Genomic DNA, 18980 nt, shown 5'->3' on the forward strand with positions numbered 1-18980 from the left:
GGTCGACAAAAAATGAATTGTAAAGTAATTACGCTAAAAGCTAAGTAAATATACATACTATTATTTTATTACACTGCAATATTTCGGGGTAAGTGATATTTTTCTTTTTTTAATTTGTCGAAACAAAGTACTTTAATTACTAAATATACACGTATGTAAGGATATGTATGAATAACATACCTGTTTTTCCTTGAGCATGGACCAATAGCCTGTAGATTTCATTGACAATTGATTTGAATCCTTGGGTATTTTCTAAAGTAGAAAAATAAACTGGAAGTGAATTCTAATTATATTTAATTTGAAAAAAGCACATACAGAAGTAAAGTTATTTTTTGAAATGTACAGTATCAAATATGAATTACAGTTAATAATTTCAATATTGCTATAAACAAAAGGAGATATTAAGGTAAAGAACTTTGCATTTATACACTCAAATAAATTTTTTACGTACAAATTTACTGAAATTGACTAATTAGTTGAACATCAACAAATCTAATTAAAAATACTTCCTAATAAACATTATGTATGTTAAATATAGTAACAGCATATATTTATATACTAAAATTAATATTATTAAATGATAAGGCCGTAAGGACGAAGTTATTTAAGTTTCTATCTATCAAGCGTAAGCCCTTGGTTCAATTCTCGCTGCGGTCAGGTTTCATTTCTCGTTCTACCTTTGTTTTGAAGCGAGTAAGTGATAACCTTTACCCTTTTAATTATTGAATGATAAATTCAATATAGTAATTGATTCAATATGTCCAATAACAATTTCATGTCTTATATACTTCCAATTTACGTTACAAAGACGTTAAATCAACTCATTTATTCGTAATTGTGGCTGCTGATAATATACTGCTCAATATGCATTTGTATGACTATTTCTCAATCTCTCTGCCTATCTATCTATTTATCAATTTTTTTTCACAATAATTGCCATAAAACTTATTCGATTTTAATAAAACTTAGATATTTGACTTAAAAAATAAGCATGTTTCTTTGAGTCGAAATCTATAAAGATTGTGGGCATAAAAGAGGATAGAATCAGTACCCAAGTTTAAGATTGCACATCCGCACTATGGGAGAAGAAAATAACTTTCCATGATAACTTTCACGAGAATTATTTAGTGCTGGACTATTGTAATGTAAAGTTTCTTTAGAGCTTCACAATTCTTTCTATTGCTTGGGATTGAATCAGTCAATTATGAAAGGCTAAATAAACCTACAAGCACACTAAATATTTTCACGAATTTATATATATATATATATATATATATATACAGGGTTGTAAGAAACTATTTTAACAAACTTCGGGATCTGATTCCTAACACCGAAACAAGCAAAAATGTCTTCTGGAACTTTGGTCAGTGAGGGATAGTTTCGTCGATATAACGTGCCGAAAGCGTGGGAAAATGAATTTCAGAGGGATGTAATTCTAAAACAACGATATGTAGAGAGCGCGGTTTAGCACATGACACTCGAAGTCATACCTGCTCGATTGAAAAATGTATGTTTTAAACATCTGCAAGATGTATCTGAGGGATTCCCCAAAGAAACGTATGGATCCCCTATAACCTGTCAAGTAATATCTACGTGTGTGTGTGTGAAACAAGGCTTATATTTTGTTTGAGAGTTAAAAGTTATCACTTGAAATTAGTCAGAGACACGAGGAGAACTAACATAATTTTCAGAATTTATATTTTTTTAAAAAAATTCTTAGAGACTTAACAATTGCTTTGATAGATTGCTCAAATTTATCAAAAATTAATTTGTGACAAACTTTTAACTTAAAAAATACTCTTTTGGTAGCTTTTACAGTTTACGGGTTACTTATTATACCTATTATATATATATATATATATATATATATATATATATATATATATATATTCATTTCAAGGAAACTAAAATTCGACAGCAGAACTGGAGTAGTGGATTAATTTGTTTATTTGGTGCATATATTTAATATGTTTCAATATATGTACTCTTTCTTCCATTCCACTTTCTCTGAATATATTAAAAATACAATCATTTAGATCAATCTAATTTTTTAAAAAAGCTACGTCTTTTAATCTGTTTTCATTAAGTTGTATTACAAAAAAAAAAACGAAAAAAAAAGAAAGAAAAGAAAAGAAACAGAAAACAAAACTTACCTATTCCCGGAAGTTGTTCACTTAAAGCCTCAGTAAATTGAGAAATAAACAGATGTTCTGATTTCTGCTCCGCTGAAATGAAAAGGTAAGAAATAATTTAATAATTAAATAAAAAAATTGATTCAAAATCCGTTATGAGCGATGATTACTTTGCTTACGATATAAATAGATAAACTTATATTTATAATTGGAAAAGCTAAAGCTGCAGAGCTAAAATGATAGAATCAATTATAAAATATATTCAGTTTTCAAACGTTCTTGTCTTCATGTATACGTTAAATAGTTATTTTCGATTAGTGCACTTTATCTACGATTTCATACAAAACAATCCGTCTTCTTTAGCCTAACCGGCATAACCGTAAAACGTAAAACTCAAAGATTTCATTTAATTTTCCATACCCAACAACAACTAATTAAGATATTCTATATCTTTACAAACCGACATATTTTTGACATAAATGTCTAAATGTTATTTCAAAGTTATCCCTATGACAATCCTGCATTAGGACTAATTCTAAGTAATAAGAAATACCATTAGCATAGGATAAATTTTTAATTATTCTCATTTTGTAAAGAAAACAACAAACACTAAACAAATTATAACTATTTAATCTTGCCATAAATTATTATACCTATACTATATTCAAGAATATACTGAGAATATAGAAAATGATCGACATTCAGAAATTATTATTCTACGAAAGAAATATGAAAATTTCTAATTTTATTTCCTGTATCTACGCCATTCCTATTTTACATAAAGTTATTATTCCTAATTAATTAACACAAAATGATTATTAAATACCTGGTAATGTGTTGAATTTGATCCAGAACTGCATCATTCGTGTGGTAAATATGTAGCGTTCTATTTTCCTTCCTGTAAGAAACAAAACACGCTCCCTTAAGTGTAAGTTTACATCAAATAAATAAAAGTTTTATTAAATGTGCGAAAATGTTAGTCACTTCAGAAATATAGAAATATACAAAACTGAAATTCATGAACAATGTTCCTTGAACCTAATGAGTGTTTTAAAGAGGAAACAAGCTTTGTTTCTTTATAAATAAGGAGAAATATATTTCTTTTCATTACATTAATCTTTAATGTAAATTATTAATATTACTATTGCTGATGTAATATGTTTCAGAGATACTAAAACTTTTACTAGCCATACTCGATTTGTGTAGAAACTTTGATATTTTTCCATGATACACGAATATTCTTGTCAAATGAATCATAATTAGTAATAGTAGACACATCTATTTTCTAACAATTGGAAAATGATTTTGGACTTACTGTATACTATTTGCGGAGCCTATCAACTAAATTTTATGATGAATCAATTTACATAAGCTACCCAAAAATTATGGTAGGTGGCCTAATAGTTTCATACATGTTGTCAAGAGATATAAATATGTTATTCTTATTAATTGGAAATATTCTGCATTTTAATTTTCAGTTGTAGAAAAGTATCAAAGTTTATTTGTTTTGGTTTTGGTTTTTATAATTTTATAAAATACAGTCTGTAAGTGTTGTTAATGTTATAAATGGTTTGAAAGGTTTCTCTGTGAATGTAAGCATTTTTGTAATTCTTTGTTAACACAAACACATTGCAACGGATAGCGTTATATAAGTTATGTAAAATGCAGAGTGCTGACATGACGCTGAATTTTAAGAAAAAATGGTTAACTAAGATTTCTTCCGAGAAATATCATACACACATGTAATGATTTTGACCCGAAGTTCTGGGAGCCACGTGCTGGAATGCAAACATCTTTGTTGTATAAATACTTCAGTCTATTTTGTCACAGTTAGTCGAAATCAGAGAGTGGAAGTCGGAAAGTAATAGTCAGAGTTACATTAAGTGACCACGTGGATAATAACAATAGTTAGTACATCGCACTCAGTCATTTGAGAATCTCGTATTCATGAAGATATTCAAATAGGCTGTTAGTGGATACATCAGAGATTGCTGCACTTAGCCAATGGACTTCTTGAATTTTGTTGTCATCATCATCTGCGTTTAGGATTATCCACTTCACCTTTCCCTTTTATACTGAGAATTGGCATATACTCTGACTTACATATCTGACATTTCACTCAGGAATATTCACTCATACATATTAAATATGATACGAAATACATGTAAACTACTATTTTCATTGTGTTTCTCATTTACACACTCGGTTCTGCTTTGCCGTTATTAAAACAAAAAGTACAGAATCCCCAAAAGTACCTCAAAGCACATCATAGGTGCGTTTATCGAACATTAGCAAGATAGATAATTTAAGATGTACCTTGAGCTAATGGAAACAATCTGCGTTTACTCAAAGTGTTATATTAGTAATAATGCTACATTCCAAACTCACGTTTATATACCCAGTTTGACAATATAAGTGGGATCCAAATTAGAGAGAGAGAGAGAGGGAGAGAGAAATGCTCAATTTGAAAGCTGCTTATGCAATAAATATCAAGATTCTATGGAACGTTTAAACAAAGTTCAATCATTTTATTTATATGCCATTGTGATTCCTGAAAATCCCTTGCACTTTCTAACTTTCTGCTCTCCCATAGAGCGTCCTTTATAAAAGGTAAAAACAGGAAGAAAAATAATAAAAACATTGGGAACATTAAAGTAACTATACTCCCCGGAATAGAGTAGTGCGAAGAATACCTTGTATTAGCTGTCAGTCATATGTTGAATGTTGGAGCAGCAGATTGTGAAATGGCAAGTTCAATCTGTGTGTTCTCTTCTTCAGGAAGGGAAAGTTGCCAGCTAATGTTAACATTTTTGTTTTGGTACCAGTACTTTTAAAAATATTATCTTCCATTCCTTGCTTAATCAACCTTTATCTATTTTGAGTTTTAAATTCTTTAGAAAATAAATTGTCAGAGAGTCTATTTCACTCTCAAATTATTTTCTTTTTTTAAATCCAAAGATCAATATAGGTAATTATTGGTTAAGTAGGCAATCATCTTCTCTCCTTGACTATAATTTCATGGGCAATATAGATAATATTTAAAACATTTTTGACCTTGACAGAGCACATTGAAAGATTGATACGTTCTCTTCTTCCTATTTGCATCAAGGTAGTCGTTTCTTGGTTTTCCTCATCTCGGTCTTCTTCTGTTTTATTTCTCCAGTAAAACGTTGATCCAGTCTGAGTGTCAAATAAGGTGATCAATCATGTTGTTTCTGCTTTTATCTATTACTCGCATGATGTGACGCCCTTCGTTAGCTTCTTTCAACATGTCTTCGTTTTCCTTCTTCGCCAGACACGTTATGACCAACATTCTGTAGTATTTCGAACGCTTCCAATCTTCGTATTTCTCCTCTTCATGGTGCCCGCCCACGTTTCTGAGCCATATAACGCGACGCGCCATATCAAGATCTTGATGAATCTCTTCCTAAGTTCCAACGACACATTTTTCTGTTAGTATAATTCTCTTCCTGACGAATGCATTTTGCTTGTGTTATACTCGAACCCACGTCCTTTTCGCTACTCTCGTTTCAGAAGATTGTACTTCTCAAGTATGTAAAGGATTTGATTTCTATGCAAGAAATGAGAAACAGTAATCAAAAAATACACGCAATATTGGCACGAAACAAAAACGTCAGCACGAACGAGTAATTTTCCTTTTCTAAACAGAAAAAGCACAAACTGAGTCCGCCGCTTTACTGCTCTACCATTCGACGTGTGACTTGCAGCTAAGACAAGATGTTTTTCGAACTGGTCTACACTGGTGAGTACGTTCCTTTTATTTCTTTGATATTTTATTATTTTTCCTCCTGTTTTTATCCTCCAAGGACAAGGTTCGAGGGGAGAACCAAATGCTAGGAGTACAAGGGATTTTCAAGAATCACAATTACATGTAAGTAAAGTGATTGTTAAAATTCCTGAGTGAGTTAGCATATTGTCTAACGATTCAATCAGTTTACAAACTAAATTGAAATACATTTTATATGACTAGATTGAGTGGTATTAGGAAAAATTATATGATATGAGCTATCGAAACGTGTTTGTTTCTTATATCTTTTAAGTGGTTGTTAGTTTATGTGCGCAGTGAGCTAGTGGAAACTTACATAGAAAAGTAAAGAGATGCACTCACCTCTAAATGGACGCTTTTTTGTTTCTTTAAATATGAAGTCAATATAATCTTCATCAAATGGGTGTGCATTTCCTGTGGATATGAGATTTGGTACAAAAAAAAAAAAAAATAGTTTAAAATTTTCTTTCTACCGTCGAAAAGTACACTCAATTATGTTTTCCAAAGATGTTAATACTCAAACCTTTTCATTTATTAATTAATTTTTATTGTACTATTCCGTTTAAATATTATTAAGAACTTAATACATGTGAACAAAAATTTAATGGTGTATCTCTGAAGCTCGTATGAATATAGAAGAGTATTGAAAATGAATGCATTTCAAAAGCAAAATAACGAAAGTTAGAAATTTTATATGAAGATGTTTAATGACATGTTACTAAGATAATTACCACTAGCATGCATCGTGTCTATAATACAACGAAACAATAACAAAAACAGACAAATCTGACAACTACTCTCTTGATCTAAATACAGTAGAGCGTCGATTATCCGAAGTAATTCGGGGACATGGGTGTTCGGAAAACTGGTTTGTTCGGATAATCGAACTGTACTGTACTGTACTGTACTTCTACAACCAGTGACAAACCGACAGAAGTGTGCTGATTGTTGAAACACAGCGACTGGCGGCTTGGCCGGTCAGCAGCGCCTTATGAAGGCCCCATTAGAAGCAATGTTCCGCCAGCGGTGGCTCAGTGCGGCGACTACTGTGGGAAACTTGGTTTAAGAGTGAGGGAGATGATGGACGGTAGGGTGGGAGAGTAACAGGTGCGAGCGAGTACACAGTTCGGTTAAGCGGTCGTTCGGTTGTCCGACGTACGGATAATCGACGCTCTACTGTACTTACAAACATACACAGGGAATACATCAAGTTCTGTAGAAAACTAAAATTCTGTTATATATATAAATATATTTTTTATATTTATTTACAGTTTTGTTTTATTTATACATAGTGTATTTATATATGTTTAAAATTTTGTTTTCGACACACTACTTAATGGTACTAATAAATACGTGACTCAAGATAGTGTCCATACTTACAAAGGCTCGTTTTTTTTTTTTTTTTTTTTTTTCATGGAGAAAGTTCAAAGAAATTGTAGGAAACCAGCCCAAACAGAGATAAGTATCAACAAATGATTTGAAAAGTTCACGGCTACGGGAAATGTCACATTTGGAACGCAATGAAAGGCCAAAATCGAGCGACGACGTGACCCAGACAGTGCAGAAGAGTGTTGGGAGATGAAATTTCTTAAACGAAAATCTTTGGAATTATGAATGCAAAAGACAATGTTACACAAAACCATACAATAGAAGGTAAAGCCCCGTCCCTACAAGTTTAAATTGATGCATGAATTCATAGATAAATATCGTCGTATTAGAATAGAATTTTGTGAATCGATGTTTAACCATTCACAAAGTGATGTGACCTTCTCTTTTACATTTTGTTCTCAAATAAGGCACATTTCTTCTGGAAAAGTGAACAAGCCCAACTACCAAATTTGGCAAGTTTCAAATCCACATGAGTTCGAGCACATACGCAGAGTAGTCCTAAATTCAATGATTGGTGCATGACTTTAATGGACCATTTAATTGGTCTATTTTTCGTCGAAAAAGAAGTAGTAAATGGGGACAGATATATGAATATGAGGACAGATATTTCTTGTGTTAGACGTTGACAAGCCAAGTATCACGAAATGGTGTCCACGTGCAATAAGGTGGAGCACCACATCATTTTGCATCTGAAGATCATCAGTTTCTTAACGAACAATTTCAGAAGAGTTCGAAAGGTCGACAAGAACCCACACTTTGGCCTGCATGATCACCAGAATTATGATTACTGGCTGTGGGAACATGTAAAGACAGAGATATTTGCACAGAAATCAGCCAGTTTGGACAATCTGGTGGACAAATGAGTGAATTCATTCTGAATCCCGGACGAGCAGCGTAAGTAGGCAGTTCTCGGTAACGGAAAAGCACTGTAACGTAAAAGATGCATAATTCTAGGTTTGGCGATGAACCTTAGAAAATAAGAAAGCTTTGAACTTTAGAATAGAATAGAATATTTTATTGTCATTAAGTCTGTATGCAGGCAATAGACAATGTCAAATGAAACTATACAAATAAATTTCTTAACCTATACCAATATAGGTTTGTCTTCCTCCAACACTTTAACATTATAATAGGGTATAACAACTAACCATTTATACACTTTGGTTTTAAATTGAGTGATAGGTAAATTTTGCATGCGTATTGATAATTTGTTCATAAATTTTTTACCTTGCACTGTATAGCTATTTTTAATTTTTGATAGTCTGCTATACGATATATCAACGTGTTTCTCAGATCTTGTATTATATGAATGAATATCTTGCCTCCGCTGTATATCTGACATATTTTGTTTTACATATACTAAAACAATATATATATATATATATATATATATATATATATATATATATATATATATATATATATATATATATATATATATATAAATTAACAACAGTCATAATTTTCAGGTTACAGAACAAAGGTTTACTGTGTTCTTTATATGATGCCCCACTGATTATTCTAATAACTTTTTTTGTAGTAACAGAAACTCATTTATGTAGTTACTGTTCCCCAAAACAAAACATAATGTGTGGTACTTTGAAAAACAAAACAAAACAAAATATACTGATCTTACGTAGTTGTTCGGGACAATATAGTTCGGTGCAAAAAAATATCCCCACCCTTATGTTTTCTGGAAAAGCTTTGTTTATGACTTTAATGCGAGGTTATTTACTCATATTTTGTAATATACCTTCATGTTGTTTTTTTACAATACAGTTTACATTAACATAGAAATGAACAGTGTTTCAATATTTTGTGTATCGTCCATTAGCTTTTCTAAGAGCCTGAATTCTTTTTGGCATTGATATAACAAGTTCTCACATGTATCAGGCTCGATTTCATGGTACCAAACATGAAGATTTTTTAAAATTAATTCTGTTCTGTTACTACAACATTTGTTCAATTTGGAAGGCATAATAGCCCACAAATTTTCGATGGGGTGCATATCAGGTGAATTTGCCGGCCACCATAACCTCTGAATACCTAATTCTGATTCACACTGTTGGACAAGTCTAATTAGATCGGTGTCACTATGCATTATTATCTTGGAAAATGAATGGTCCAAGGTTTAAGCCACTGAAATGGTCCCTAGCTGTATTCAAAAGTTCCTTCTTTAGTATCTCACAGTATGCTAAACCATCGATTGGACCTGAGCAAACTTGAATTCTTCCCACACATTTGGAACACATTACTCCCCATAGCATTACACTTTCAGTGAACTTTTTTGTCTCCGTGATACACTCTTGCTTTAACTCCTCTCCCGGCTCCATTCACAATTTTACACCATTATCATTACCGAAAACGTTGAATTTCTTCTCATCTGAGAAAATTACCATTTTCCAATCATCAACTGTCCAATTTCCAAACATATCCACGATCTTTTTCTGCCCGTGATGTGTTTTTGTGTCAAACGAGGCTTCCTTACGGCTGGTTTCTTTTTAATATTCATGTCCGAAAGACGTCTTAACACTGTTTGGTGTGAAATACTCTCACCTAAGTCCTCCTTTATCTTTGCAGTAACTTGCTTTGCACTAATTTTCTGTCTTCCTTCGCAATCCTTTTGATTGCCCTGCACAATCTCGGGGTTGCCCTTTTTTTATGTCCACACTGATGCCGTAAACTTAACATTCCAGTTCCATTTTGACATTTTAGAACATTGTCCACTGTTTTGTGATCAGTATCCAACCTTCTTGCCGTTTCTCTATTCGATATTTCTTGCGACTTCAGTCCCAAAATCGTACCTCGTTTTCTTGGAGACAGGTCCTTTTTCTTCCTTATAATGTGGAAACTGAAAATATATGAGTAATTCATTAAATGGAATGGGTATTAACACAAATACAGCTTCGTTTTCGCACAACCCATCTTTGTAATTTAGAATAGAGAACCAGCAAATCTTTAAACTTGTCAATATGCACTCGTTCCCCACCACTCTGCCTCCTAGAAAACAGCTGACTGAAAAATGACGGGAACCAAAAAATTGCGCCATCCAGAGCAAGTATTTTGGAACAATACTCTTCAGTTTCCTATTTAATTAATATTTCTGAGCGTCGAAAAAAAAATATAGGTTGCGCATATTTTCTCCCAAAACAAGCGCACCACAGAGAAAAAGTAGTCGATTATACCAGATATCAGTAAAAAAATCCTGCAAGCGATTTAAGAATAAATTACCGTTACCCAATTACCAAAACAGTCAGTGTAGATACGCAAACTTCAACGAAAATCTGATAAAAAAGATATTTCTCAATCAAAATTCATAGTGGGGATATTCTTCTGGACCGAACTGTATCTCTTAAATTTCGTAGTATACTTATTGTTCTCGAAAGTTTTACAAATACATATTCTATATGTGCTTTCCATGTCAATTGACTATCCAGAATAATGTCTAGAAATTTTACATTTTTCAACACTTCTGGATCTTCGTTCAATGAAAATATTTGTCTAGTGTTTCTCTCTTTTCTTAAGAAGAAATTCGTTTGCCTTCAACCATTTCTTAGTTTCTATAAAGTTTCCTCATTCAATTTCATTAATTCTGTAGAATTATTGCTCATGTTTAGCAATGTCGTATTATCAGGATAAAGATACTCAGATACCCAGAAAGCTGAGATACTCAGTGGTAAATTATTTATTATCAATATGAATAAGAACGGCCCCAGCACTAAACCTTGGGGAACACCGTGTTTTATTGGTATACTATCCGACTTAGTGCATGTACACAGACTTTTTTTTTTAAAAAAATAAACATTAGTTTTTTCAGTTACAGAGTTTTAGTTTCCTCAACATTTTATTGACTCTCTGTGCATATGATAAATTGGGAAAGCATTTGAAACTTTTTAATAATAAATCCTGTATAGTTATGGATGAAATCAAGTTCAGAGACTTAGAAGTGTGACTGGGCTGCAGATTGATACCGATTTTTCTGGCATACTATGCCAGTGTGATATTATTATTCTACTCACTACTTCTCTAGATTTACCGCACACTTTTTTCTCTTCAAGTCTGTATTAAACTATTTAAATTCTTAGACTTCACATAACTAACAACTATTGTGCTTGGAATATATATATATATATATATATATATATATATATATATATATAAGTGTGATACGAATCAATTCAAACAATGAAAAGCGCAAATAAGCGAAAAACTGAAGTTAGCTATCCAGCATATTGTGGTTATGTAAAACCTCTACGTTACCAATTACTCCCCATATTTCGTTTCTCAGATAAATAATCACATGTTTTTATCTCTAGAATTTACTTCAAATTTGATTAATATGACTAATTAACAGAAACTGTTGCATAGAAATAAATTCTACCCTAGAGAAGGACAACTATATTTCTTTTTAAAATTACATCAATGTTTTAAAACTTTAAATTTTAAATAAAATTGTATGTGTTTTGGTTGTAAAAAATAAAAATATTTTACCTTTCTCACCAGGTACAGCAAGAAACTCTAATGCTAGCTGAATAAATTTATTGCGCAATTCTCTGTTTTCTGAAATCAAATGGAAATAAATATTTCATTAAACATAACGAATGTTTGATAAATACTAATCACAGCATATAACATTAATTATTAACTATAGTGTCCATGTTCTAAAACATAGTTACACATTAAATAACCGATGTATTACAAATACAAAATTATCATTTTGTAATATATTTTTAAAATGATTTCCAAAGTAAACGAATTCTAACTGTAACAAAGTACTGTTGCTTTATCATGTACACATTACGTTGAATTATTTCTGTAAATTGTCTGGAAATAGCTCATTTCTTGGGTTTGGGGGGAAATAAACAAACTTCAGACAATGTGCTCATGTCACTTCTTGCAGAATTTGTTGGAAAACTCACTTTCAAATGGTGATTGCATGTTGTCATGACATCTTTTTGTATGGAGTAACAACCCGAGAAAGAAGTATCATTAAGGATGGGAGCTAGAGAGACGATCAGCAAGTGTTGGAAAGTTTTCAGTGTACAAGCAGTCACGACTAAATGTGAGGTTCACCTGTAAAACCAATTACTATGTCATCAATGTGTTATTTCGCTCACCAGCACTGTTTTGACAAATGTCAATTGGCTCAGTTTTTTCCATAATTTCTACTTTTGAGTTTAATGAGAATGGAAGAAGGACAATATAACTTTACTGTGTATCCAGTGTTGAATTCAGACATTTTCACCCGGGGGGAATATGAACTCATCGGGGGGAGGGAAGTTTGGGTGATGTAATTTCTACATTTTGTGATTGAAATTTTGAGAGTTTCTCCAGGGAGAATTAATTTTCTTCGGGGGAGAGATTCCCCCGGGCTACCCCTGAATTCATCCCTGTGTGTACTGAGTTCAAAACGTTTAGTGAGAGAAATCCCGCTGCCAACAGAAGACCAGTATTCGATTCCCTGTCAGTTCAGCATCAAATGTTTCTGTATGAATATAGCCTTGTATAAAAATTATCACGTTTCCATCGAAATAATTCAGTAAATTACTATGTCATCAATGTCCAGTCATGACTGGTACGGCTTTAGCTGTTCTGCGACCCCCTGTTAAATATCCGTTTCAACGAAAGAATTTTCTCTTTAGTGCTAGCCAGTACTTGCAACCTTCTTCTTCTCTCTTTCTTTTATCTTCCGTCATACCTTATATAATATCCATCTTTAATATGACAATTCTATTTCAAAGAACAATATAGCTTGTTTCTTTCTTAATATTTTACGAACACATGATTTATATATTCAGTTAATATAAAATGAACTATAAACTAAATATAATAGAAAATTAAGCTACTTACCCACATCTTGTCTTAATTCAACATATAATTGAAGTGCAGCTCTTATGAATTTAGATTTCTGTTCTTCGTTATCTATAAATAACAAAAAAAGTTATTATTTTTAGTTCAACTTTAAATATTTTATTACAATTTTTATTTTCCGTTATGATTTGAAATAACTACAATACAAGAAATATAAGTTAGAAAAAGAAAATATATTTTATAATGATTACAATTAATCAATAGTTATTGAATAAGTCGATTATTTTTATACAGCGTTGACCACTTACTCTTGGCTGGACTGTAACGATTCCAGAGTTCGTTTAGTTTCTTTTCAAATCCTTGTCTCGTTTCCTCGTTATCTGAAACAGAAGGAAGAAACTGTAAGTAAAAGTTTTAAACATCGTTTGATTTAAAAACTGTATTTGGCAAACCGTATGAGCCAAAAATACTTGAACGGAGTTGCAGAAAAAAAGAGGTAATGTTTATAGAAAGACAGATAATAATACAACTAAAATATTTTTAACCAAATACTAGATAAGAAATATTAAACTTATCTTCGAGGTAACAATATTATTAGGATTAATTTCCAAAGTTGATCGTCAGTTTCTAGCAAAATTTTGAAAATTCACCGGGAAGAAATAGATATCGTTTGTGTGCTTGATAATATGTTGAGTTGATTTTGAGTTTAACGTCCCGTTCAGCAGCGAGGCTATATGAGACGTGAACATACTGATTAACGTGGAATTCGAACCACCTGAGCACCCGCCGGGAATGGAATGGCCGGGTCTCCCACGCTAGCCGCTTAGCCATTGATGAGCTCTTGATAATATGTAAGGAGAGAGGAAGTTGTATATATATATATATATATATATATATATATATATATATATATATATATATATATATATATATATATAAGCAGTTATAAACATGCAACTATTTGGCAAGCAGAAGGAACTACTTCACGCAATGTTACCGCATGGTTGGATTGTTAGAACGCAATTAGCATTTGTATTCTGAACATGGCTGCAAGTCTACAGAGACTCCCGTTTGGTATCCTTACACAGAGACAAAAACTTACACTCTATTAATTTTTACAAAATGGGTCAAAACTTCCCTAACCCTAAGCTAATCCGACCCTACCCTATCCTACTTATCCCTATCTTTCTCTACTATATCCTACCCTCTCTATTATACCCTTTTAAAGCGGTCCTAAAAATTGGTAACATTTAAATTTTTGTAGCTGTTATTACCCTTTTTGTCGAAAACCAGGCGGACGACCAACTTCAGAATAAATGCCCATTATTACGTCATTATTTTGCCTTTTTTTTTTACATTGGAAGAAATTTTATTTGCATTCTATAAGAAAAGAATGTATACAAAAGATCCCATAAACGAATTTGTTTAATCCCGTAAAGAATTTAGCCAAATTATCTCCAAATTTTCAATTAACCTTGTAAACGCATCTAATGCTTAGTATAAAAATTACACAATGTTGTTTAGCAGACCATCAACTAATGATTTTAGATAAGATTTTGAAAGTTATTCATAAAATTGTATGATTAGCATATATTTTTATATAAAAAGATAACAAAAAAGCAGTTTTCCTAGAACTATTACGTGAATTTCTAGCGCAGAGGATTGCTTGGATTCGATTGATTAGTGTTTAGCGTCCCTTTCAACAGCGAGGCTACTTGAGACGTGGATCTACAGGCTAACGTGGAATTCGAACCACATGAACTCTCGCCGGGAACTGAACTCAGGTCTCATTGCAAAGTAGTTCTGTCATTGGTGCTTTATTCGAAATTAATCCAAATATACTGTAATGATTATAAAATTTCTAGATACGTTATATCGCTCGCAAGATTACAGCGTATGGTACGTACAAAAATTAGGAATAATGTTTTCGTCAGCTCAGACTAGAAATTGAATTAACATTAAGTCTCTTTTATCTATCTGGCAAAACTAATTTACAGTATAAGTTTAGAATATGGTTAAAGTGCAATAAATTCTAGTGTAAAGATGCAGGTTTAAATAACATACGTCATTAGATTGTATCATCTTCTGGTACTAACATTAAATACGTTTATCTGTATTCTAACGCTCTTATAATAATTTTGTTTTCATTAATACCAAATATCTGCGTTAAAAGTTATCATTTTCCCGTGAAATTATCACCAAAATATTAAGAACTTCTAAGAAACATAATTCTATAGTAAATAGTTCCCAAATTTTAGAGTAACAGACATTCCATTCAAAGCTGTCCAATTATGCTTAACTTATTTTAAAGAAATACCTTATTGAAACAATATAATTAGATCTGTATCTCTTTAATATAAAGTATTGTAATTTAACAACTTTTGGCATTAAATGCCAATAAATGTAGAAAATAATATTTAACTTCACTTAATATTTCACAATTGCACGTATAATAGAAAGACTAAAAAATTTGCAGTGTATATTACAGGGTTGGCAAAAACCATGGTTTTTATTTAAAATCCAAAAAACCCGTTTTATTTTGGTTTAAACCCGTTTTTTGTTTAAACCTGTTGTTGTTTTTCTTTTTCGGTTTAAATAGTTTGCTCTATGTATTTATATCATATATGGACAGAAATAAGTTTGTTTCACCTTGATGTTATTATGCAACAACCAGGTTATACTGGAAGGGGTCATATAAACTTAAAGCGGAATCCAAACCGCTTCTCGGCTTACATCCGAGAGAACTTGTCCTCCATTTGAACTCGAAACCGAGACTAATTCGCCACAAATGCGATATGTCTGCCGACTCACTCACGAAGGACTCCTGATAAAAATACGTTGTACTAATCTTCACATACTTGTTAGTATAATTGTCAAGAGTCATTCCGGAAGGACAAAAAGATAAATAATTGCACAAGTGAAACCATTATACAGAATTACATATGGACAATTTCAAAATACTGCAGAGTACAAAAGAACTAATTTAGTCCAAGTTAATTCACTACGACTTTTATTAGTCCAAGTTAAAGAAATATAACGACTTAATTTTCATATCAGTAAGAAAAGTGAATAAAGATACGAATTATTTGAGTCTATAGACCCATCTATACATAAATAGATACAAAAGATACTTCTGATTTCAATAAATACCTCTCGTGGGATTTGTATTATCCACCCCAAGAAAGTACGGCGTTTCGATGTATTTTAACAATAGTAAACATTATAGTAAACGAAATAATATTTAGAATTTATTTGATAGCAATTGCATAACAATAGTAACGAAACAATCTATAAAAAAATCACAAAAGAAATATTCACAAACTTATGTGTATATATATAAAAAGTTGATTTTGTAGTATAATCTCTTTGAGTAATGAATGGGGAATTTAGGTCTGAATATACGAGAGTGAAACGTGATAACCCACAAATGTACGTGCATCAAGATTTTACGAACACTTACACTTTTACGAACATTTCTCGTTTTCTGGTTTAAACCAGTTTCTTTTTTTCTTTTTCTTTTTTCTTTTTTTTCTGTAGAAAAAACACCTGGTTTACTTCAAGGTTTAAGCCAGCCAACCCTGGTATATTAAATCTAATATTTTAATGAAGTATCTCTTTGTATTGGGAAGTCCAAAATTAATAATATTTTTATGTATCCTTAATTTCTGCTTACCTGTCTACGAATAATAAAAATGCTAACAATAGCTATTGCAAAATTTTGCTAATAATAGTAAGCATGTAAAGACGTTACTGTAACATTTCTGAGTAAATAAATCTTACCTGGATATAATCTATAGGAATGCCATATTTGTATTAATAATTTAATAAAATTATATTGTTTTCTGTAAACTGAAAAAAAGAGAAAAAAATTAATCTTATTGAAATCACATATTAAAAGACTCATTGATCAATATATAACAAAATATTTGTATTTCCTTGAATAATGGTAATCAATACTATATATATTGTTTTTATATTGTTTATATATATATATATATATATATATATATATATATATATATTGTTTTTAATAACCAGGCTCTTTAGATATGCATAGTTCTCATTACTGATAACTATGTATAGTTTGGTGAGAAGTTATTTGAGGAATCTTACTTTTAGAGTTGTAATAGTTATTTTAATCAAATTAGGAAATAGTAATTGTTTCTTTCCTAATAACTTTCATAGTCTGTTTCATTATAATTTGAATTTAGTTTACTTTTGAAAACATAAATTAAATTAGACGAAGAGTACAAAAATGGCCAAAATCTAACTATATTCACTGACTCATTCATCCTAATTTATGTATTTGAAATGTCTATTGCATATCAAATTTTCCAACAAAGTACTAACATGGATCATTTTAATTACCAGAATTTTCCTACGGTCCAATAGCCACAAAAACGCATTCAGGTGTGTAAAATTAAAGATCTAAATATATATTATCAGTCGAAAGTCTTATTCGTAAGTTTCTGCAGTTATAACCCTGTTAAAGCATTACGTTGCAATTGTAACATCAAATGTATCACCTATTTGTTATAAAATCAGAACCACCCAAAATCCAAAAGAAAATAGATAACAGTATGTCATAGATAGTTTCCTGGTTGGGAAACAACAAACTATTTCTAAACTTTGACAAACATCTTGCTTATACTTTCATTTTAACCATGCTAAATTGACATCATATCGAGTACTTCGAATAGACGAAAAAATAACAAAGCCAACCGAAACAGTCAAGTTTCTTGGTCTTCTGATAGATAATAATTTGTCCTGGTCTCAACAGATTGCAAAATTATCTCATTAATTATCCTCTGTTATTTTTCCTAATGAGGCCACTTGTTCAGATTTTAAGCAGACAAGCAGTGCTACACCTTACCATATACTGTTCCACAGCAAAATCAGATATGGAATAGCCTTTTGGGATTCATCCACTGAATTTAACAAAGTTTTTATACACCGAAAGAAAGTGACAAGAATAATCACCAATACTTCATATTATATTTCTTTCAGAACGCTATTCAAAGACCTAAATATTCTTCCACTTCCTTCATTGTATATATACGAAGCATTAGTTTTGGTCCACAAGAAACAAGAACTGTACATAACGAACTCAGATAAACAAGGTTATTTATTATACGAGAATGAAGTCACATCTCCAAGTTCCTCTTCATAATACCATTTTGTTTTTTAAAACAATTGCATACAAACAGGGGCGGATCCAGGACCGAATTCTGTGGGGGGGGGGCGGTGGGTTGTCATACTGCTACTTTTAAGGGCTCCAAACTTTGGAATGGGTTTTATTTATATATATAAAATAAGAAAGTTTCCTTTTCTGGGGGACACAATCGCCCCGATCGCCCCCCTGGATCCGCCCCTGCATACAAAGATGTACAGCTCTTTAACTCATTGCTTAATCAAATTAAGTCTCTTACCAATCATAAAAGTTTCAAAAAGTCTGTACGTACTCTGTTGCTAAACCACTACTTTTACCGTGTGTGGAATACTTTCAAACTGGTCTAGGTTCTGCTAAGTCGTAAATGTAATTTTGGTGCATATTATATTTTTCTATTTTGTAAAAGTACAAGGTAACTACAATATTTTCATAAGTACAATATATCAACTAGGAAATATTGTAAAAGTAGTTATGTTTTTAGTATGAATATGCATTTGTATATCCACATCATTGACATGTTCTATACCATATGGCAATTAGCCAGTGTACATGGTCACTGAACGCAATAAAATTCAATTCAATTCGGTTCAATTACAGAATAATTGGAATTATTTGTTTTTCTGATGAATGAAAGAAGTACTGATTATTGCACCTACTTTTTGGAATTATTTGTAAACATGTGTACATAATG

General features: G+C 31.6%; 1 protein-coding gene across 1 annotated transcript in view; it reads right to left on the reverse strand.

The window, feature by feature from the left end:
• The window catches only part of LOC145692677 (uncharacterized), a 1521027-nt gene that overhangs the window by 83536 nt on the left and 1418511 nt on the right, over positions 1-18980 (reverse strand). The window contains exons 402-409 of the mRNA XM_081768059.1: positions 16900-16968; positions 13428-13499; positions 13159-13230; positions 11800-11868; positions 6262-6333; positions 2959-3030; positions 2154-2225; positions 181-252 (exon numbers count right to left, since the gene is read on the reverse strand). Of these exons, the coding sequence (XP_081624185.1) occupies positions 181-252; positions 2154-2225; positions 2959-3030; positions 6262-6333; positions 11800-11868; positions 13159-13230; positions 13428-13499; positions 16900-16968 (570 nt within the window). The remainder of the gene's footprint in view (positions 1-180; positions 253-2153; positions 2226-2958; positions 3031-6261; positions 6334-11799; positions 11869-13158; positions 13231-13427; positions 13500-16899; positions 16969-18980) is intronic.

This window comes from Thermobia domestica, chromosome 8 (genome assembly GCF_964235325.1).
Source record: "Thermobia domestica chromosome 8, izTheDome1.hap1.1, whole genome shotgun sequence".
Lineage (NCBI taxonomy): Eukaryota > Metazoa > Arthropoda > Insecta > Zygentoma > Lepismatidae > Thermobia > Thermobia domestica.